This window comes from Desmodus rotundus, chromosome 1, assembly GCF_022682495.2.
Source record: "Desmodus rotundus isolate HL8 chromosome 1, HLdesRot8A.1, whole genome shotgun sequence".
Lineage (NCBI taxonomy): Eukaryota > Metazoa > Chordata > Mammalia > Chiroptera > Phyllostomidae > Desmodus > Desmodus rotundus.
The window spans coordinates 10,822,995-10,845,709 of record NC_071387.1 but is presented as its reverse complement, the minus strand read 5'-3'; the positions used below and the strand labels follow the sequence as shown (position 1 = coordinate 10,845,709).

Genomic DNA, 22,715 nt, shown 5'->3' with positions numbered 1-22,715 from the left:
ACAGACCTGAAAACATCTCTAAGCTGTATTATGGCATAACCAACAAAGGTACCGTAGACTTTTGTGGTTTTCAAGTATATGTGGTTATCACATATGTCATTTGATAATGAATGAGTTGTGGGAAAGAAAGAAGTTTACATTATATCTGGCGATGAATGTTACAGTTCTAAGAGGAAGCTCATCTCCTGTTCTAAGGCAGCTGTAGATTTGGAAAAGGAGAGGTGAGAGATCTTGGGAGTGCACAGTCCTAATTGGCCAGTTATTCTAAGTGGTGCTCAGTGGGTGTATCGGTTTCCTATTGCCACTGTCAAATTTAGCGTCTTAAAGCAACATGGATTTATTATCTTACAGTTGTGGGGGTGAGAAGTCTGGAATCAGTTCCCTGGGGCTAGAATCGGGGTGTTGGCAGGACTAGTTCTTCCTGCAGGTTCTGGGGAGAACCGGTTTCCTTGCCTTTTCCCGCTGTTAGAAGCTGCTCGTGCCCCCACATCATTCCCACCTCCGCCTCCATTACTGTGTCTCCTCCTCTGACCGTCCTATCTCCCTCCAGGAGGGCCCTCCGGATTACACTGGACCCACCTAGGTAGTCTAGGGCGATCTCTCCTCAAGATTCTTAATACAGTCACATTGGCCATATAAGGTAACGTACAGGTCCTAGGGGTCAGGATGTGGCTCTTTGGGGGCTATTACTCTGCCTACGTCAGGTGGGTACGGGTTAGCAGCCTCTGAGGAACACCTCTCCTCGCTCTCCCAAAGATGGATGGCCAGAGGCTGAACTGGGAAAAGTGTGCCATGGGAAGCAGGAGACCTGCCGACTTATCAATGCAATATTTTGGCAGACGCAGTCTTTATTTGGCTATAAGTAAATAACAGCAGGGACGTGCTTCATTCACACACACACTGATACACACAGAGGCATCCGCCGGACCGCTGTGTCTGGAAGGTCCTAACAACCTAAAGACTCATGACCTGTTGCCATGGTGGTTTTACCTCTGGCTCTTACCCAAGTTCACCTGGCCACCTCGAGGTTGGAGGCTGGGGACGCTAGTCTGCTGGCACTCTTGGCTTGGGAGCTATTGTGTTCCTTTACACTCGGGTTTGTGTCTAAGTCTGCTTTGTGGCCTTTCCTGGCCCACTTTCCCTAGCTGGTCGTTTGGGCTGCTGATGATTTGGGTGTCCTTTGTTTTGTTTTCTGATTTTGCTTGTTCTCTTCCTTTCCTTTTTCCTCCTCAGACATATTCAGAGGGCACAATTTACGCTGAATCATCCTACCACCTATTTATACTTTAATTTTACTATTAGTTATGGGAAGTCTGAATTAGTCTTCATTCAGGAAATGGCACCATCATCTGTTCCCACCCCATAGCCTGTCTCATTCTCCAAAGAGAACCTGATAACAGACTTGTGAGTACTATTCAGATTTGTCTAGGTAGGTGGACACACCGACAAACAGAAAGTGAAACAGCATGTTAGTTTAACCACATACCCGGCGAACATCTTCCAGCCTAAAGAGTGCAGGGTGAGCCTTCACAGCGGTTTTACATTCCTGCGCCCCTCGCCTGCAGACGGCTGGCACTCTCCACTCAGGCAACTCTGGCTCCCAGTACAGTTATGCAGTTAGCTTCTTGGGGTGGAAATCTCAATCGTTTGCACACCGGTAGGATTTCCTGTAGTTTGACAGTCTGTTGAATAACCTTTTATTTTGAAGTTATCACTGATGCCTAGGCAGTTACAGAAACAGAGAGGTCTCCCTGTACCCTGTTTCCCTGTAATTGCAGGACAGCGCCCTCCAGTGTCAATGCCCTGCAGGCAAAGACCCCCCAGAAACACACCCGTAGTTGAGCAAGTCGGATGTATTACTCATCACAGCGAAGGAGAACGCGCACCACGGGCAACCAAGGGGCATCTCAGTTGGAGTGTGGCGGAAAGAACCTACTATAGGATTTGGGCTTTGGTTGTGCGACTTTGGGGACGTCTAAGGGAGCAGGGCTCACACTAGGCTGGCTGCTGTTAGAAAGCGGGGGCAGTTGTATGATGGTTATCTCAAGTCTTCGCTCTAGGGCGAGGAGGCAAGTATGAGGATGAAGCTGTCATGGGTGAAGCAGCAGCAATCACTCATTGTAGCTGAGTGGTGGGGGGGGGGGTGGTGTTTGGGATTTTGTGGGTGGCACAGGGACCTACCTGACTTTTGTCAGTTGCTTAGACAAAATTGTGAAGTGGCCTTGTTCCGTCTCGGTAAATCGTGGCGACCTTGTCTGAGGTCAGTAGCCTGTGAGGTTGTTCGTGTCCAGCAGGAGAATCACAAGGCAGAGCGGGAATACGAGGCCAGCTCCTGATGCCAGGGGCTGCTTTTGTCCCTCCTTCCTCACCTTTTCTGCGCATTGGTGGCACGTGTGCATGTACTTGTGTGTCATTTTGTCACGTGTAGATTCGTGTAACCGCCCTCGCAATCAAGATACAAGACTTGGTCACCACAAAGATCTCTGTTGTGTTGCCCCTTTAGAGTTATGCCCGCCTGCCTGCTGCCCCCATCCCTAATCTGGCCGTCACTAATTTATCGTTCATCTCTAAAACGGCCACATTGGGAATGCCATACAAATGGGATCATACATGGTGTGACCTTTTGATCCTGGCATTGCCCCTTAGCACAGTGCCCTTGAGAGCCACCCAAATTATTGTAGATAGCAATAGATAGCATTTCTTCTTCATTGCTGAGTATTCCATAGTATGTGTATTAGTTTCCTATTTTGCTGCCACAACTAAAACTTAGCAGCTTACACAGCACAGACTTGTCATCTTATTGTCCTGGAGGTCAACAGTCTGACCTGGACTAAAATGTATTTTTGAGTTTTATTCGTGTTGATCTTACAGGAACTGGGTGTTTATCTTGCTGTTATGCTCTGTGGCAGTTTTGAACCGTGTTCCCTGGCGTTGTTCCCTCTTCCTTGCTGTGTAATATTTCACTGAGTGATTGCCCCAAGGTACAGCCATCCATTCCCCTATTGGTGGACATTTAGGTTACTTCCAACATATTGCTACTATGGACAGTACTGCAGTAGACATCTTTGTGCAGGTCTCCACATGCAAGGGTGAAGCATTTTTCCAGACTGGACCTGTGGGAGGGAAATTTCCGGTCCCAGAGTCAATGGGTGTGTCGGTTTCAACCAGTTATTGTCTAATTGTTCTCCAAACCCTTTTCACTTCACCAGCACTGATGAAAGAGTTTCCTACATTCCTGTCAACATTTGGGGTCAGAATTCCTTTTCATTTTTGCCAGTGTGGAAGGTATGAAGTGGTACCCACTAGTTTTAATTTGCTCTTTCCTGATCACTCTTGAAGTCCAGGCACACGCTCGCCTCTTCCTTCTACCCTCGTGCTGACTTCTCTTCTCCTGGCGCCAGCAGTAGAGGTGGCTGCATCTACCTGTTTTTAAGCATTAAGATCTGGGCATTGCAACCTGACAACTAAAATTTGGTGTCTTCTCTGAAATTACAGGATGTTCCTCAGGTCTCCACGTTTCCATGGGAACAAGTAACAGTCATCCTTCATGATTAGGTGGTATCCATGGCAACCAAGCCAGCAGCATTTGAATGAAACCAATTTTATTTTATTCTTTTTTTTCAAACACTTGAAGGTTAAAATGCATTTCTCTGGCCGTGTGGTTTCCAAGAACAGGAAGGCAGCTTGGCCTTCTGGTATGATGGAGGCTCTTTTGACCTCTTGTGGAAAGGGGATCCAGGATTGGCAGGTTCTGTGGCCTGATTTTGCAGACTGAAGCCTGGGAGGTCATGTGGAGGTCATATAGTCTGAGCTGAGGGGAGACTCCTCAGCCAGTGCTCCATTGTCTTGGGGCAACCCTAGGAGGTCGGCTGGTTCTCCCTTCTTGGGACCAGTCCCTGGGGGTGCCACCTTCATGCTCTGCCATCTGTGTTGCCTAGACCTCTGGGGGCTTGAGGCCCAAGCCTCTCAGTGGCTGCTTCCCCCAGGTAGAAGAGACAGGCCACTGAAGCAAAGGCCAAAGGCAGCTGTGTGTTTTCGAGGACTCCGGCCAAATCCCCAGAGGCAGAGTTAGGACACAGGGGCCAACTTTTCCTCCTCTTTGCCTGTGTGAAATAAAGAGAATTTTGGTTTTGTTTTGGTGGTGGGGAAGAGGGATGGTTACTGCTCGGACTTCCTGACTCACTGCATGGCCCATAAATTATGAGCTCAGAGACGGGAAGGGGCTGGCCTGGAGTCACACGGTGGAGTCAGGGTTGAATCCTGTCTCCTAATCCAGCCTTGGGCTCCTCTCCCCACCCCTTGCTCCGGGGACCCTTAGCCTTCTCTGAGGCCCTAAATGTGGGCTTGAGGGGGATAGTTTAAGGGGATTTCAGCATGTACTCTTAACTTCCTACCTGGGGGAACTTTAGAGGAAGTCGCTTGCCTCTCAGAACCTCAATTTCCTCATCTGGAAAATGGAGCTCACCACAGGTTGTCACGTGGGGACTACATTTGAGCGGGTCCAGAACGTCCGTCCTCAGTGGGGAACAAATTGGTTCCCCAGCAACAAATTGGTTCTTGGTGGCGGGGACGACAAAAATCTCACTCTTGTTCTGTATAAAAGCCCAGTGTATGTACAGTGTATAAAAGATGCCTACTGTATATGTGGTATTAAAATTTTAGGGGGGATGTGCCTTGGCCGGGTAGTTCAGTTGGTTGGAGCGTTGTCCCATAAACCAGAAGGTTGTGGGTTTGATTCCCGGTCAGGGGACATACCCTAGGTTATGGGTTCCATCCCTGGCCGGGGCATGTACCCGTGGCAACCGACTGATGTTTCTCTCTCTCTCCCCCTCTCTTCCTCTCTCTCTAAAATCAATAAACATGTCCTTGGGTAAGGATTAAAAAATTTTATAGAAGGAAACTAGGAAAAATGTATCTGAAAAGACTCCTTAGGGGGAGAGATAATTAATAAAATGTAGGGAAGTGCTGGTCCAGAACCCAGGGACCCATGAGGTTATTATGACGACGAACTTTGTAGTTGGAGCTGGTGGCAGGCTTGGGGAAGCTGTGTGGGGTGCCCGAGCAGGAGGCAGCCTGGCTGGGTCCAGACTCTGCCCCTGATGTTCAGTGTGACCACGTCACAGCCTCTCTCGGGGCCTGGTTTCCCGTCCAGACGAAAAGTAGTTTCCGTCAGCTGCGCCAGTGGGGACCGGTTGGTTTGCCGCCTGGTGGATCAGCAGGGGTCCAGCAGGAAGCAGGCAGCACTTACTCATGGATGACTGGAGGTGTGGGCGGGTGTGGGGAACTGTGACGTGGAGTGCAGGACCCCAGAGCTAGTGACAGTCGGGGCTGGTCCCCTGAGGCCTTAAGGAGGGGAGAGCCCAGAAGATAGCATCATTGGTGGTGGCTGGAACCCTCAGTGGAGGGAGACAGCCAGCCCAGGTGACTCTCCTTCCTCCCCTGATCTCCCACCAGGGTTTCCCACTGGCCAGACCCCGTGGAAACTGGAGGGCTCAGAAGCTCAGTGGGTGTGGTCTACACAGGTCAGCAGCCCCCAGGAGCAGAAGGAGGCAGGATGGAGATGGGAGCAGGGGCCAAGTGGAAGCCACCTGGAAGGGACCAAGTCTCCCCTTCCGTTTCCTGTGGAGTGCAGGGCCTGCCCTGGCTACCCCGTCCTGCCCTGCAGCCTCCTCACTGCCTTTCGACCTTTTGACATAGATGGGATGAGGCCAGTGCTTCTGAATTGAAGTTTAAAGCCGTTTTGGGAGCCCCCAAGATGATTTTGCTATAGACCTATTGGGTTATGGGCTCATGGACAAGTTCCTTTCCTCTGGTCTCAGCTTCCTCACCTGTAAGATGGGTGGTTGGACCAAGCCACCCCTGAGAACCCAGGAAGCTAGGGGCAGCAGGCGCTCTGAGCAGGTTGCTTGGACTTGGTCTCAGAGGAGCAGCCGTGGTGCTGGGCTCCTCGTGTTCCACCCGGTGACTGCTTGCTTCTCTTGCCTAGAACTAGACTGGCCTGCCTGCCCGCCCAGGAAGGGGCAGTGTGACTAGATGTGTGTGTGTGTGTGTGTGTGCGTGCGTGCGTGTGCTCATGTAGCTCCTGAGAGGCTTCTGGAGGCTGAGTACAGTGTCTCACACGTGGGTAGGACACAGTGGTTATGGAGGCGACCATATGGAAGCGAGGTGGGGTGCTGGGATAGGTGAGGGCAGACTTGGGAGCGTGGGAAGAGGTTTCCTAGGGAAACCCCAGAAAAAGTGGGTGTCCCCTAAGGTGAGACTAGCAGGGATCACGGGGGAGGATAAGGAAGGGTCTAAATAGGGAGCGGGTCTAAATAGGGAGCAGCACAAAAGAAGCCATCACTAGGCAGAGGAGTGGTCATGGGGAGGAAGTTTTCTGGAATAAGTGGCCCAGGAATGGCTAGTCTGCATCCAGATCTGGAGGAGCTCCTGCCCCAGGCCTGCCTGATGGTCAGCTGGGCCTGAATCTGTCCCTGCCAGCTGCCCACCGCCCCTAGTCCCATTGCTAGAGCTCAGCACCGGAGCCTGTCCTGGTAGGGTGAGGGGCTCAGTTCTGTCCTTTCACAGTTCTGAGACCCCCTGTTCAATCGGCCACATGGAGGAAATGGACTGGAAATAGCCCATTCCCTGCCTTCTTGGAAAGCCTGCTCCTCGTCCTCTGTCCTGTATGCGTGTACCGTCCACGCAGGCACGTGTACCTGTGAGTGGGTGTGAGTTGGTACGCCTTGGAGTTTCTGCATGGCTGTGAACATGTGAGTGTGATTGCTGGGCTGCCCCTCTGACTCTGCACCCTTGTGTGTTCACATGTACCAGGGAAAGCTCCGCCTTGTTCTTCTTCCTCCTTTTGAGTCAACAGGTCTTTCCCAAGCACCTGCCAGGCGGCAGGCTTCATGCAGAGCGCTGGGGACATGTTAGAACTTCTGCAGTCAAGCTGAGGAGTCTCTCTCTCTCTCTCTCTCTCCCCCCCCACCCTCCCCCAAGCGTCCCCACCAAGGCCTGCAGGGTGATTCAGGCCGGGAGGAGCAGGAAGGGAGCTGTCTGTGGGGTCCCCTGGAGCCGTGGAGAAGAGACAGCCAGGGCCAAGCACAGTGAGGAAACGGCCAGGCCGACTGACTTGGGAGGTTTTCAACAGGCGTGCTCAGGCCGTGGCTAAGAGTTTTGAATGAGCTGTCTCCAATTAAAAATCAGAATATTTCATATTTTTAAAAACCCAGACTTCCAGCTTCTCTTGAACTGTTGGGGGCTATAGCAGCTCTGGCCCCGGATGGCTAGGCCGGAATAACCCGCTGGAGCTGAGCAGCAGGCACTGCCCTTGATTCCATAACCTGCCAGGCCCTTGGACTTCCCTCAAGTTCAAAGCCTATAAAAATGAAGGCCTGAATTGGAAGCCAGAGATCACAGATCCTCGTGTTTAAAGGGACTTCTTGTATGCTTCCAGTAACAGGGAGCTCGTTGCGGCTCAAGATGGATGGCTTGAAGTGCGGGTGTTGGGACACCTTTTAAAAAAATTATGGTAACTATATATCACATAAAATTTGCCGTTTTAATCATTTTAAGCGTACAATTCTGTGTCATTAAGTGTATCTACAGTGTTATACAGCCATCACCAGTGTCCATTTCTGAATCTTTTCCATCATTCCAAGCAGAAACACTGTATCCATTCAGCAGTAACTCCTTATCCCCTCCCCCACCCCCTCCACCGCGCCCCGCCCCCGCCTCGGCAGCCCCTGGTAACCACTCATCTACTTCCCATCTCTGTGAATCTGCCTATCCGAGGTGTTTCATCTAAGTGGACTCACACAATACCTGTGCTTTTGTGTCTGGGTCATGTTGCTCAGCGTGTTTTCAAGGTTCATACATGGCGGCATGGATCAGAACTTTCACCCCTTTTCCGAAGGAGTAACATTGCGTCGTGTGCGTACACGGTCTGGGTGTCCACTCGTCTGGCGGTGGGCATTGGATCGCCACTACCTTTTGGCTGTTGTAAATTACACTGCCCCGAACATTTGCTACAAGCAGTTGTCTGTGTCCCTGTTTTCAATTCTTGGGGTAAATACCTGGGAGCAGAATTGCTGGGTCATGTGATAACTGTGTCTTTAATTTTTGGGGGACACCTGCCAAACTGTTTTCTACGGTGACTGTAATATTTTGTGGGACCTACTTTTCTGGCCAGGATGGGGTGCCAGCAGGGCCTGACTGGATGGCCTCAGTTGTCCATGCTTACCCTCTCCTTCCCTCTGTTGACAGAGTCGCCCCAAGAAAGGCCAGGCTCCCGGCGCAGCCTGCCCGGCAGCCTCTCGGAGAAGAGCCCCAGCATGGAGCCCTCAGCCGCTGCACCGTTCCGGGTCACGGTAACTATCTCTGCGTCTCCGTCACCGTCTGGCCTGGGGCGCTGCTCTGTGAGCCTGTGGTCCCCCTTCCTGGAGCCTCACGGACTGGGAGAGCATCCGGCCTCCCTCGTTCTAGGTATCCAATCGCTCAGCTGCTCCCCTCTCTGTGGCTCAGCCCCGCCCCTGGGGGCCACGTGGGGGCCCATCCTGTGAGGGAGGGGGCAGGCCCAGGGGCCCAGACCCCTGCCAGGGAAGCAGGAGGCTGAGCGTTATGTCAGGTAAACACACCCTGATATGTGCACACACACACCCGGCCCCCTGGCTCTTGAGAGGCACAATTTTTGTTTCCACATTTTAGTATTTCTCGTTACATTCCATGATGTGTCATAATTTAATTGCTGCTTTTTTTTCTCGGTGGCACATAAAATAATGCTGTATCTTAAAGTTGATGACATCTTAGAATCAATGAAACATAGCATATATATTTTAGCTGTTGATTTTAGTGGTCCCACCAACACAAACCTAAACCACCTTACAGAAACAGAACCCAGCGGCCCTCAGTGTCTGGCGCTCCATGCCCCTCTGTGCCCCCGCCCTCCTTGCTGCGCACGCACGCACACATGCACACACGGTCTTGTGTCCCTTTGCTCCCCCACTGAGCGTATTACCCTGGTCCCCCTTCCAGCACTCTGCCAGCCACTGGAGGCACAGGGGTAGGCCCATTTTCTTCTCCTCGGAGCTCACAGTCTGTAGAGGAGACGGATTTTTGATCATTTATTCATCCGTTTGTTCATTCAGCAATTGGCATGGTGTATCTGCTGTATGCCAGGCATGGTGCTATCCTTGGTGACTGGGAGGAGCTGGCCAAGACAGCACTGGGTAGATGAAGCCCCTGACCTCATGAGTTCATGCTTTCATGTTGGGCCCCCAGGCTATGCAGCGGAAAACCAGGGAGACTCCCTTGAAGTGGTGTGGTTGGGACTGAGGCCTGCGGGATGAGGATCCAGCCCTCTGGGGAGCAGGGGAACAAGGCTTTGGGTGGAGGGAGCAGAGAGGGCCAGCCCTGGCTGTCACCGTGCACTGTGATGTGGGGGTTCAGGCGAGTGACTAGCTAGCTGTTCCTGGTGGGCTGAGAAGGGTCTCCCCCGGGAGCTGACTTTTAAGCTGGGTCTTGAAGGGTCATCAGAAATCGGGTCGGCAGGGACAGTGAGAGGGAGGACTGGGTAGGGGGAATACCAGTTGCAAAGGCAGGGAGGCACATCATAAATGGACCTGTCTTTGGAACGGTGAAATGCTTGGTGGGATCAGAGCTGGGGGGTCTGGAGCACAGAGTGGGAGGTGAGGCTGGAAAGCTGGGCCGAGCCTTTGAGTGCCAGGCTGAGGGAATGGAGCTTTCCGAAGGGCCGCTGATGCTCCTTCCTGCCTGTATGTCATGGCATGCTTTCAAAATAGATTCTTGGGCCCCCTAAGACTTCAGTGCAGTGGGGCAGGGCCTGGATATCTGCATTGTCATAAGCTCCCCCAAGAACTGGTTTTGAGCCTCGGTCTCTGGGAGGGAAGGGAAGGAGACAAGGGAAGCCTGTGGTAGGAGAGGACTCAGGTCCCTTCCCTGGGTGTGGCTGGTCTCTGGGTGAATCTGACTCAAGTCAACTTCTGTAGGAGCCATGTCCTGGCCCCCTGGTCCCCTGGAGCCACAGCAGCTGGAGCTGAGCCTTGAGGGGGCCTTAGGGAACAATGATTGGCAACAACACAGCTACTGCTCTGTGCTCGGAGTCTTACGTATGTGATCTCTTAGAATCCGCCAGACAACCCTGCAGCTGATACTTGGATTGTCCCATTTTACAGATGAGAAATCAGAGGCTCAGAGAGGTGAAGTCACCCAAACACCAACTGCTAATCATGGTGGAGCCAAGATTTGGACCCAGGTCTCTCTGACCCCAGAGCGCGAGCATGCACTTCCTCTGGCTATGAAGAGGACCTGCTGTCCCCACACCCTTCCAGCACCCTATAAGCATCGCTTTTTACCCATTTCCCTTTCTTTTGCTGCTCTAATAGGTATCTCATCACACCCTGAAGTTGCTATAATTTGCAGCTCTTTAATTGCCAGCTAGGCTTGGCGTTCTTCCTGTAGCGGCGCCTTCGCTCTGTTTCCTGGCCTGGAAACCACCTGTGGACCAGAACCAGTGCCAGCCTTCCAAACCACCAGGTCCCCGGGACTCCTGGTCCCGCCTGTCCAATTAGGGTCCACACGGTGGAGACTATGCTCGCTCCTCATTTACCCACTTCTCACAGCCCCCAGTGGGGAGGTGCTGTTCGTATCACTGCTTCACAGATGAGGGAACTGAGGCTGAGGGGTGACATCATCTGCCCAGTTGCACACGGCTTCTCGGTGACAGGACCGTGCACGGGTGCCAGGACTGTTGGGCATCGTGCTTTGTCTCCTCTGAGCACCGTGGTCCTTTCCTGTGTGTGGCGGTGAAGGGACTGGGTGTGAGTGGAGTTTCTATCCTGAGCTGGTGCTGGGAGCTGGGGGAGGGGGACTGGAAAGATCAGAGTGGGGGTCTGGGTTCAAATCCCAGCTCTTCAGTGACCTGTGTGACCTCATCAGTCACTGAGCCTCTCTGAGGCTCCTGTCCTTGTCAGTGAAGTGTGGAATGCCTCCCTCGAAGGACCGTGCTAGATTTTCACATCAGTGCAAGTCTGACCCTTGATAGGTGCTGAATAGATGAAATCATTATACTCTTTAAAAAAATTTATTTATTTTTAGTGAGAGGGGAAGGGAGGGAGAAAGAGGGAGAGAAACGTTGATGTGTGAGAGAGACATCCATCGGTTGCCTCTTGCGCGCTCCCACCTGGGGAGCTGGCCCACAAACCAGGCATGTGCCCTGACCGGGAATCGAACCAGTGACCTTTTGGTTTGCCGGCTGGCACTCAATCCAATGAGCCACACCAGCCAGGGCTCATCATTACAATCTGATTGTATTTCCCTTTTTGGCTCCAGAACAGTAAAGATCTGGGGAGGGTTGGGGCAGGGAGCAGAGGGCAGGGTGTTTTGGGGGAAAGGTCAGAGGTACCCCTGGTCTGGGCCTTGGGAACAGACTTGTACACAGACCGTTCGCAGGACCAGAAGCTCACCCTCTGTCTTCAGCCTGAGCTCATTCTAGCTCCCATGCGCTCCCACGAACCACATCCTCAGTGCTCAGCTGACTACTGCACTGTACAGCCCCCGAGGGAACCTGGGGAACAGGGTGTCGCCTGGGGGAGGCAGGAGAGACAACACAGGCAAACCTGAGGAACTGCTGTCTTCGCTGCATTTCAAACTGGGTGACAGGGTGTCACCCCCTGTCACAGAAGCTCATGCCCCTTTGCGACTCTATAGTTTAACGGAGAATCAGCGTTTGGGAGTCTATAGGACTCATTCTGTTCCCCTCTTCCATGAAAACTGAGGGGCTGGGTTGTCCAAGGTCACCACCCAGCTGGGGGCACTTCTGAGCTCGGGCTGTTTGCACCCTTACAGGGGGCCCTTACCCCTTTGGTGGGTCAGCCTAAGACTGCAGCCACCCCATAGGACATCAGGAGCTCGGTACTGGTTCCACCTCCGCCTCATGGAGACCATGGGATCCTGGGGGAGCCTCAGTTTACCCTTCTGTGAAATGAGGAGAGTGGACTCTGTGAGGCAGCACGTGGTGTGGGCGTAGAGGTGGCGCTGAAATGTTTGGATGCAGGAGCTAAGAGAATGAGCTGTAAAGTCAGCAGACTTGAGGCTGAGCCTCCTCTCACTGGGCAAGATATGGGACCTTTTGCCCACCTGGTGCAACTCCTTCCACCTACAGGTGGAGTTAGGGGGTGCGGGACTGGTTTCCCCAGGGCCACATGGTGCTTGTGCCCTGAGGGCTATAGAGGACCCTGGAGGAGGGCAGGATGGAGAAGTGAGCTGGGAGTCAGTGACCAAAGGGACCTCCTGCCCTCTCTGGCCTCAGGCTGTCAGGCTCCAAAGAGTTGGTGGGGCCAAGGTTTGAACTGAGGTCCATGTTCGCTGCACTAAGTAGGGAGTCCTGGAAGGGAGCGAGAGCCAGATGGAGGGAAGGAAGGCAGGTGGCAAGCTGGGGGTCCCAGATCTACACAGGCTGTCAGGCCGGGTCCGGGGGCTCTGCTCGAGTCTACCTCCCTTCTTGGGGTCCAGGGACCCTCCGCAAAAGCAGCGTGCTCTTACCTGCCACCCCATGTTAGATGAATTCATGGTTTGATATGGGGGTAAGGAGATGGTGACTGTTAAGGTCCCCCCGTGAGTCCCTCAGCCCGCTGCCTACCCCAGACCCACCCTCCCCAGGTGCAAGCTGAGTCCTCCCCCCACCATCCTTCCCATTGACCTTGAGGAGAGCTGGTGGGGCCGGGGTATGGGAGGAGAGTCAGAGGCTCTGGGAAACTTGACAGCCAATTGATTCCTCCTTGGAAAGTTGAAAGTGGAGAGTTGTGTTTGAAGGTTTAGCTGAAATTAGGTCTCGGCTATTTTTTGCGAGCTGGAGAAGAAGTGTCAGGGAGGGGAAGGCTCAGGGGGCTGGCGGAAGCTGCAGATAAACTCAGTACCAGGTGGACTGCAGATGCTTCTAGAAGGGAGTCTGTTTCCTTTCAGCCTCCCAGTGTTTATGGGTGCTCAATTGTCACACCCTAGGTGGTTCTGAAGCTGTGATGGAAGTGTGCCTGGGGTGCTGTGAGAACCCAGAATAAGGCGCAGTTAGGGTAGCAAAGAATTCCTAGAGGAGGGATCTTTGGGGCTGGGCTTTGAGGGATGTGCAGGAGTTGGTCAGGAACAAAGAGGGAGGAGTATTCCACTTAGAGGGGGATCTAATGGAAGAGGAAGTAGCCAGTGGCCCCGAGGGATTAGAGTGTTGGATGAGTTGGAGGTGTGAAGGAGAGGAGCCTGGACAGAAGAGTGAGTGGGTGAAGCCTTTGGACTTTCCCCTGTAGGACAAAGGAGCCACAGAGGATGATGGGCAAGAGTGGAGCCCCCTGAGGGTCTCTGGGATGTGGACTTTGGGTGTCCCCAGCTGCTCACCCCCTGCCCACTCCTCATGTTTCAGCTGTCTGTCTTTCTCTCACACACAGAAACAGGGACATGAACACAAACTGCAGACTTGTAGGTGACCTCCTTCAACACGCTTGTGGAAAGGCTGTTGGGAATGATCTGGCCCAGCCCTACCCTGTGCAGAGGAGGGACTGAGACTCAGAGACGGGAGGGTCCTTTCCAGAGGCCACACAACCCATTGGGGCTGGGCCTGGAATCGAGCCTAGATCTTTCCATTCCCTGTCCAGTGCACCTAAGGCCTTGCTCCTTCCTGCCCTCTCTTCTCTGTAGCTGAGCCCTTCTCCCCGCCTTTCTTGTGTTTTCTAGGGGAGGGGGCTTACGGGAAGGGACACTTGTGGGTCTGACCACCCTTGGAGGTCCCTGCTAGCTCCCTCCGAAGCATCAGCACACTGCCACCTCCCGGCCCCTGAGTCCCAGCACCAACTGCAGCTGGACTCGCAGTCAGGGCTGGGGGCTGCCTGGAGGAGGAGTGACTTGAGGGGTGGGAGAGCGGCATTCTCTGCCCCTTACCAGTCTGCCTCTCTGTCCCCATTAATGCCCTTCTCAGCTAAGGTGACTCCGTCAGGCATTGGAGTGGGGGACAGAAAAGCTGGTCAGGCTCACAGATTAGATGAGCCAGCTCTGTCACTGCACATATGGGAAAACTGAGACTCAGAGCGAGAAGATTTGCCCAGAACACCCGCTGGGGCTCCCTCCACCACTCCAGGCCGCTGCGGCCCATCTCAAGTGCACGTTTACATGGGGCACGTCTACGTCTGCGGCCCACAAGCCAGTGGAGGAATGTCAGCCGTGGCCGGCTGATCGGGCAGCAGTGCTGGACCCTGGATTGGGGTCCTGTGAATGGGTGCCCCAATCTCCTCCTCATGGCAGCAGGAGTTTGCCCGTGACGGCCAATGTCCCTTGTTCAATTGAGTGCAGTGAGCGACAGCAGGCCCCGCACCTTCCGCCCCCCTCCACATCTGCCTTTTCGGGGCCCCAATTGTTATTAAACTGTTCAAGCCCCCAAGAAAAATTACTATAATTTTGGCCTGTGTCCACCTTCAAGGGAGAGAGGCCCCCTTTCTTGCAGTGGGAGCATCACACACAGACACCCCGGGCTCAGGAGCTGTCCAGGGTAGCCAGGGTGGGTGCTGATGGTCTTCAAGGCAGGGTGCGTGCGGGCCAGGGCCCGTTTGGAGCCTCCTGAACCTGAGGCCAGGCCAGAGTCCAGTCTGGAAACTGTGGGCGGGCGGTGGGTGGTGTTCGGTGGGGTTGGGAGGCTGCCTGCACCATAAGAAACAGGAAGGTGGTTTCATTGGCTCCATTTTACAGATCAGGCAAACAAGGCTCAGGGAGGGGACGGGGCTGTCCCAGGGTCATACAGCTGGTGAGAGGCAGAGCTGGGGGCCAAGCTCTGGTCTGCGAGTCCTGCTGTAGGTGTGAGTTAATTTTTCTCCCTCTGGTCTCTGCCTCCTTTTTTCTTCTTTTAATACATTTTTTGATCAGCATCAACTCTGTGTTGGGACCTGTGCCGGACCCTGACGTGAAGAGGATTAAAATGTAGTTGCTACCTGCAAAAACACGGAGGGGTCAGCTGGGGCTTGAGGAAGTGATGTCCAGGCAGGTGAGGGGACAGGACATCCTAGACAGCCAGGACAACCCCTGCACAAGCAAGCGATAGCAGGGACTGGGAGCAGTTTGGGGGCTGAAATGTGAGGGAGTGACAGGAGTGCGGGGACAGAGCCAAAGGGGTCTGCGGCCGTATTAACAGGAGTATGGGTTCCCTGGAGAGGGAGGCGAGGTGGGCCAGAGCCACCCAGAACAGACCTGGGGTGCGGTGGACTTTCCGAGCAGCATACTTGGCCAGGCCGGGACAGTCTGGAGCCCTTTAGTGGGCCGAGACCAGGACCCGGGCGGGCGATGAGGGCTTGGGGAGAACACAAACTGCTTTTCTCAAGCCGGTTGTTGGGAGCTCATCCGTGTGCGCAGCACCTGAGCTCAGAGTGCGCTTTGCGAGGGTAGAGGGAAGAACCCACTTTAAGGAGCCCTGGCATCTGCTGCCTCATCCTGGGAGGTGCCAGCTTGGCTGGGGCAGCTTGTGAGGGAGAATGGAGAGGGAAGGAAACAAGGACAGACTGGAACTCCCGTCTTTCTTTCTGCTCTGGGTCTTCAGGGGCATCTCTAGGCCATTCTTGTAAACTCTGTTTCCTTAGTCCTTCCCTAGAGCCTGGTGGGCAGCAGAAGCCTGATAAACGGGGCCCCACTGAGGTGTCAATGGCTGAGTTCCTGCGTTACATGTTCAAGGGGCCTTACTGATGGCCAGTTTCTGACATTCAGGTGGAATGTCAGGCTCTGGGACTGGCAGGGGGGATGCTGTTTGGGGGCCTTTCTCCCTGTCTTCACCCCCGCCCCCTCCTGGGGTGCAGTGCTGGCTTCTCCTGGCCGTACACCCAGAACAAGGCAGGGTCTGACTCTTGGTCCCATGGCTTCTCTCCATGGGCTCGCTTGGACAAGTTGCCCACTCTGAGCCTCTTTCCCCATTTGTAAATGGGCATAGGAGCCCCTGGCTCAGTGGGCAGCTGCGAGGGCTCAGCGCCTGGTACAAGGGAAGCATTCAGCCAGAGTTCACGCCCTGTTCCTCTTTCTGGTAGGTGGGGCTCACCTCTACACCACACCTTCCCCAAAGCCTCAGTCCTCCCTTCTGCATCCCTCATCTCCTGCCCTTAAACAACACTGCCTCTGGACAGAGCTTCTAGGGCTCAGCTCTTGTCCCCGGGAGGTGGAGAGGTATTGCAGGGAGTGCCCAAGATGCTGGAGACCAAGCTCCCATGTGGTAGGAGCTGGTGTCTGCGTAGGGCCTTTTCCCACCAATTGGGGGCAGCAGAGTGCAGCAAGTCGATGCCTGGGTGGCTACTCCCAGAGGAGAGAGTTGAAGTCCCAGGGGTTTGTGGGCTCCCCTCTATCCTGTGCCCCCTACCCTGGGACCACAGGGGGCCAGCTGAGCTAAAGAAACCCAGGCCCCACCACTACGTGCAGGGAACAGCTCACCTCAGGAAGTACCTCTCACTGGCGGCTGAACTGACTGAGCCTGGGTGACCAGAAGCTGAGGGACCTCTGAAAGGGGACCTCTGAAAGGGCCCCCGCATCCGGGACCTTGGAGGGGAGCAAGGCCTGGAGCCCAGGCAGCCTTCCAGCAGGAGGAGGGGCACAGGCTGAGGTGGGCCAGGGTGCAGGCAGCCAAGCAGTGTCGCTGCACTGTGGTCACCGGGCCTGGCCCATTATCGTGGTGGTCCTTTGAAGGGTTGCAGGTGCCTTGTTCCAGCCTCTCTGCTTTGAAGGAAGGCAGGTGTTCTGGGAGAGTCTGGGTGGTGGTCAGAGCTTGGCCTTGCAGCCTGGCTTGCCGGGGTGGGGCCAGCTCTACTAGCAGCTCCTTACTGTCTGTACAGTGGGGGGTGGGGGGTGGGGTGAGGCCCATTTTGCACAGTCCGCTGGGTCAGGCCCTGCGCTGCACACTCTCCAGGCATCATCTCAGCATTCACAACCCAATGGGCAAATAACACATATCCCACTTTTTCAAGGTGACAACATCATGGCAGACAGGAAGGGAAGAGCTTGCTGAAGATCACTCAGCTTGCAAGTGTGGGTCTGAAGGTCTCCCAGAGCCTGGCCCACAGCATGCAGCCCAGTCTCTGCCAGCCAGAGTTGCTATTCTTCCCGTTTTATAGATGAGAACACTGAGGTCCAGAGAGGGAGGTGCCTTGTCTGAGGTGACACAGCTGATCAGGGACAGAGCTGGTGTTGGGACCTGTACCTCTCATCTCCCTGCCTCATCTTGTCCTGCCCCTGCCTCCTGCTGGCCTGGCCCCCACTGGTCAGAAGGTGTTTGTGCAGGGTGGACACCCTGGGGGAATAAGGAACTGCTCCCCTCTTCCTGCCCCACCCTGTGGCTCCTGCAGGCCCTCCCCTCTCCCAGGGGGCCCAAGAGATTGGGTGTAGGGGGCTAGCTCAGATGCCTTCGCTCCCCTCCCCCATGGCATGAAAATAAAGTGACTGCCTCTGTCACCGCAAGTGGCATTTGGGTTAGACTGCAGACACAAGGATCTCCGAGTCTTCCAGTAGCAGTGGCTTCCCAGGCCAGGAGGCCCTCTTTGGAGGTGGCAGTGATGACATCTGTTTCCAACACAAGGTCCCACGTTGGGCTGAGTAACTTTTCCTGTGGAATTGCTTAGAGAATGTCTGCGATGAACCGTAATTTTTACTGCTCTGCTCCGGTACCTCAGATGGCTCCCAGGGGCAGAATCCAGTTCCCCAGCTGTATTTGAGGCCCCCTGCCCCCAGGCCTGTCCTAACCTCCAGGCCTGAATGCGGGCATTGGGGCAGGGCACCTGGAGGGAGGGGCTTGTGGAATGAAAGCACATGAGAGGGAGTCAGTGAATTAAATAATCGAGTGCCGGGTGAGGAGAGGAGGGGCAAGCATCATCTCCTCGCTTCTGAGAGCCCCACTGCTTGTGTCTTGGGAGGAGAGGTCAGAACAAGTCGCCTAGACGACCACCCAGAGGCAAGGTCCCGCAAGGACCCCAGCCCTTGCCTTGAGATTGACCTTTACTCCACCCATGGGCTCCTGTGTTCCCTCAGAGCAGGGCTCCCAGGTAAGCCTGGCCTGCAGGTGGTAAATCACCCAGGAGCAGAAATAGCCTATAAAACCCTCTCCCAAAACAGTGTGGTTTGTTTCCTGTAGTGAAAAGGGCTTTAAAAGCACTGCTCACTCAGGTGGATTTATGGGGCTGCTGCCCGCCTCTCACCTCTCCCTCCCACTAGTGTTTACAGGTCCTCGGGACAGGAGCACCCTGGGCTCCTGGTGCTTCCTGATGGCTCTTGGGGCACTACACCTCTTCCCTGCCTCTCGGCTCTGGGCTACCCCTGGGCCGGTGGGGTGCCTGCGAGGGTAGGGTGGGGCCATCTACACAACAGAAGCTCCTTCTGGCCCAGCACACAGCTGAGGTCCCACCTTCAGTACCTTCCTCCGGGTGAGCTATTGTCCTCAGAAGGTCCTTCCCACTTATTGTCACCTGCAAATGGGTCACCGGGGAGGAAAAGGTTTAGAAATCAGCTAAACCGATTCCTTCACTGTACAGATGGGGAAACAGAGTCAGAGAGGCTAACATGCTTGCTCAGAGCCTCATAGTACAGTGATGGATAATGGAAGGACTTGGGCTCTGGTACAAACCAACTTTGCCACCGCCTGGCTGTGTGGCGCTGTGAAAGTTGCTTGACCTCTCTGAGCTTGCATTTTCTGATCTGCACATTGGGTTGTGGGACTTAAATAAGGTAAGTCACATGAAGCTTTCATATGGTGCCTGGAGCTTAGAGAGGGCTTCATGAGCACAGCGTGCTTACTCTTAGCACGTTGGAATAGTCTCCGTGATTATTCACTAGCGGAGCTGAACCCAGAGTTCTCGGCTCCGAGCATGTTTTTTTTTGTCACTCTGTGGGATGGCCTCTGCGGAGAGCGTTCACTCACACAGAGTGCGCAGAGCACGGGCTTTGATGGGGAACGAGTGCTGAAATCAGTGAGTCACCCCAGGAAGACTGGCCTGGCACGGGGACCTTAGTGACAGGACTGGAGGGAGACAGAGGGTGAAGTAGAGATCCTGCTGCAGGGGCTGACGGAGTCGCTCTCCCCGGAGCCCCCGTGCCGCCCTCCCCGCCGAGAGGTCAGAGCTGGCCGAAGGCTCAGAGAGCTGATGAAGTGTCTGGCCAGCCGGACCTCCGGGATGGGCTCATTATGCTAAGGCCTGTGGGAGATTTATGGGGCAGTGAGTCACTCCCTGATTGTTCTGGGTTATCATGTCCCTGCCAGAGACCTCACATGTGTCTGATTTCTGTCCACTGATGCTACCCAGTCCTGGCACTGGCTGGTACCAGGGGGACCTGTCGCATGTCTTTATTTCCTCTCCCACCTTCACACACCCACTCTTTTCCCTGCTGGGCACCCCTCCCACCTCTTTCAGACTCTCAGGGTTCCGCAGGGGCCCCGTTACCTGGACGCCCTCTGCACTGGGGCAGGGGTGATGCCCGTGTTACCAGCCCGGGCTCAGGTGTGTCACTTGGAGGTCGGAGGGACCCGTGACCACTGCTTTCCTCACTGTTGCCCTCGTAGCGATGCTGCCTGGAATGCCTGTGCGTGGCTGCCCTGCCCTACATGGTCTTGGCAAGCTGACCGACCGACCCCTGGTGGAATCCCTTAAAAAGCCTCCCAGATCACATTCTCTGCCTTTTTCCTTCTCTTTTACATCATAAGTATTTGTTAATTCATTCAGGAAGTATTTATGGAGTACCTGCCAAGTGTTCAGCACTGGGGACCCCGACTGCCACAGCCCCTGCAGTCCTGTGGGGGAGGGAGACATTAAACAAATCGATGCATAATTACAACTGTGATAAGTCTATAAAGAGACTTGGCCTGATCCGAGGGCACCAGGGAGGCCTCAGAGGAGAAGCTGTGAGGAGAGACTGAAGGGTGTGCAGGGCCGGGACCTCCATTCCGAGCAGTGGGAGCAGCCTGTGCCAAGGCCTTGTGACAGGAGCAGCTGGCAATTTCAAAAGTCCTGTCGAAGCCAGGGGAACTAGAGCATCAGGGGTGGGCCATAAGGGCCCTTGGGGGTCTCACCAAGGGCTAGGCCTTCATCCCCGGACCCCTGGGGGGCTGTGCAAGGAGGTGGGGCAGGTCAGTGGTTGATCTGATCTGCTTCTTTAAGGATCTGTCTCGATGCCCTTGAAGAACGAACGGGGGAAGGGTGCTGGGCTGAAGGCAGCTAAGGCAGTGAGGAGGATCCTGCAGGTGTCTGTGAAGGTCCAGGACTGCCTTTCTGGCTGGGGGACCCTCGAGGGCAGAAAGCCAGCCTCCCCAGGGCCCAGCACGTGGTGAGGCCCCAGGAAGGTGCGCTGGGTGAGCCGTGGACCAGCACCGTCCAGTGTCCTTTGTTTCCTTCTGGCTGCTTCCTGGTGGTCAAAGTCCAAGCAATAAAGAAATGAGGACGATGACAGTGATGATGATGGAAGGCTGGCATTTACCGTGCGCCGGGAAATGGGCTAAATTCTCTACAGGCATGACCTCATAACTCGTGACAACAACCTGTGGTGACTGTGTTGTCCCCATTCTGCAGAAGAGGAAACAGGCTCACATGGCAAGGTCACTGACCTGAGGCCCAAGGCCACAACAGGTGGAACCCTCGGCTACTATGCTTCTTGCTGGGGGCGGGGTGTGGGGGGCAGGAAAGGCCTTTGCATTTTACCCTGGATTCCTAGAGATTGAGGTAACCCTAGCACCCAAAGAGGTGTGTCAAATTGTGGCATTTCAGGTGTGATGATAGCAAAGGAGAAAGATTTGGAGCAGGGGTCCCTGGCTCTGGAGAGGGGGAGTCCTGCTGAACAACCTGCCAGGCCTCGAGACTCCGAGACACCCCGTGTCAGGGAGCCGTGAAGACAGGCTTTCAGGGTGTGAGAGAAGCGAACGGGTCATCCTCAGAGAGGGGCACAAGTGAGGCCCTGCATGCAAAGCAGAGCGTTCTGGGGCCCCCAGCATGGAGCTGTTTTGTCCTCTGGGATCCAGAATCTGGGCTCCCAGCTCTCTGAGCTCACCTGGAGCCTCTCCCTTCTTGCTGTGGTTGTGACCTTGAGCGCATGGGGGCCTGTGTGTTTGGCCTGATCAGTCAGTGTAATTCTGGGAGTGCCTGATGACAGCTGAGTACATGTGTGTATTTGTGAGTTTGTTTCAGTGTACGTGTGTGCCTGTTTGTGTGTTTTACGATTGTGAATGTGTGTGTTGGTCAGTGTGCACGTGTTTGTGCGGTGGCAGAGGCGGGGAGACTCGTGTGTCTACACATACATTTCTTGGTGGGCGTGTTCCCCCATGTGCCTTTGTATGCATGCACGTCCTTGAGCTTGTGTGTGTTTCTGGCCCTGCTTCTTTCTCCAGGCGAACAGGTTTAGGTGTGGCTATCTGGGTAATATTTTAATTCAGGAATGGGCCTTGAGTCTCAGGGCCCAGCCCCCTCCTGGCTCTCAGGGCCCATGAGCTGGTTCTCTGTGTGACCCAGGCAGTCTGCCTACCTTCTCTGGGCAGCGAGGCGTGAGGAGGTCTTACATTCCAAGGAGCCCTGGCAGGGGGTTAGGGAGGGCCCTATGGCCTTAGAATGGCCTGTGAGTAGGTGGCCAGTAGGAAGGCACCAGCTTAATCCTGACTTAACATATGGTCCCTGTTTCACCTGTCACAGTGCCTGACATTCCACCATTAGTGACTCATTCCCCATCTGGGACTTTCTTTGATGGTGCCTACCTCTCAGAGAAGAGGCCAGGAGGCCTGACAGCTTGCTGAGGGCAGAGCCCCAGGAGCGGGGAAAGAGGGGGGAGGAATTGTGCATCTGAAGGACTCAGCGAAGCTGGAGAATTTGCTGGTACTGTCCGCGTGGGGTGGGAGAGCCCAGCTGTGGAAGGCGGCTGCTCTGGCTTTATGGGATCATCAGTTATCAGCGCTGGGAAGGAGCTTTGTGGTCAGCCAATCCAGCCCTCACGATACAGATGGGAAGACTGAGGCCTGAGAAGAGGAAACATGGGGAGCCTGGGAGGTTCTTGAAGCGGGGGTGCTGGACGAGCAGAGGGGACCCTGCCATGGTGACTCTGGGCAGGTCCCCTGCCCTCTGGGCTTCTGGTACCTTGTCGGAACCATATGGGTGTTGTCCTGACGGCCGCCATGAGCCCTCGGGACTCTTGCCTTGTGATTCTGGTAGCAGGACTGCTCACTGTCCCCAGCTCCTTCCCGGGGCCTGTGCCCGAGTAGGGTGGGGTGTCACAGACCAGCCTGCCAAGGTGTCCAGTTTGCCTGCCAGCCTGTGTGCCCAGCAGATCTCCAATTTCGGGGTGACATCTGGATGGGATCTTCCCCTTCCTTTCCTGCTTATTTAGGTGTGCTGTTGGCATTTGCCCAAAGCCCCAGAAAGACACCAAGAGACAAGCCTGTTAAAGTAGACTTCTACCTTGAAGGGTCTCTGTTTTGGTGCCAGCCTTAGAATTGGCCATGAGAGAGGGAGCTGGGCCTGGGCAGAGGGCAGGCCCCCAAGGTGAGGTGCTGCCTCCATCCTGAGCCCTGCCTCAGGGGCGGGCCCAGGGTGGGCTGCCAAGGGCTCCATGGGCAGGGCAGGCCCTCCCACCTGTTTGCAGTGACCCAGGTTCTGTTTATTGAAAGGAGAGCAGGTGAAGAAGGCAGGATTGAGACTGGAGGACCAAATAGGCGGTGGAGTTGGGGGAAGGAACTTGCCTTTCAT

The 22,715-nt window shown here is 54.8% G+C and overlaps 1 protein-coding gene across 8 annotated transcripts in view; it reads left to right on the top strand.

Annotated features, from left to right (window-relative positions):
* Positions 1-22,715, top strand: part of DAB2IP (DAB2 interacting protein) — a 182,892-nt gene that overhangs the window by 77,481 nt on the left and 82,696 nt on the right. For all 8 annotated transcript variants that reach the window (XM_053921061.1, XM_053921050.2, XM_053921059.2 and 5 more), the window contains exon 2: positions 8,248-8,351. In XM_053921061.1, the coding sequence (XP_053777036.1) occupies positions 8,248-8,351 (104 nt within the window). The remainder of the gene's footprint in view (positions 1-8,247; positions 8,352-22,715) is intronic.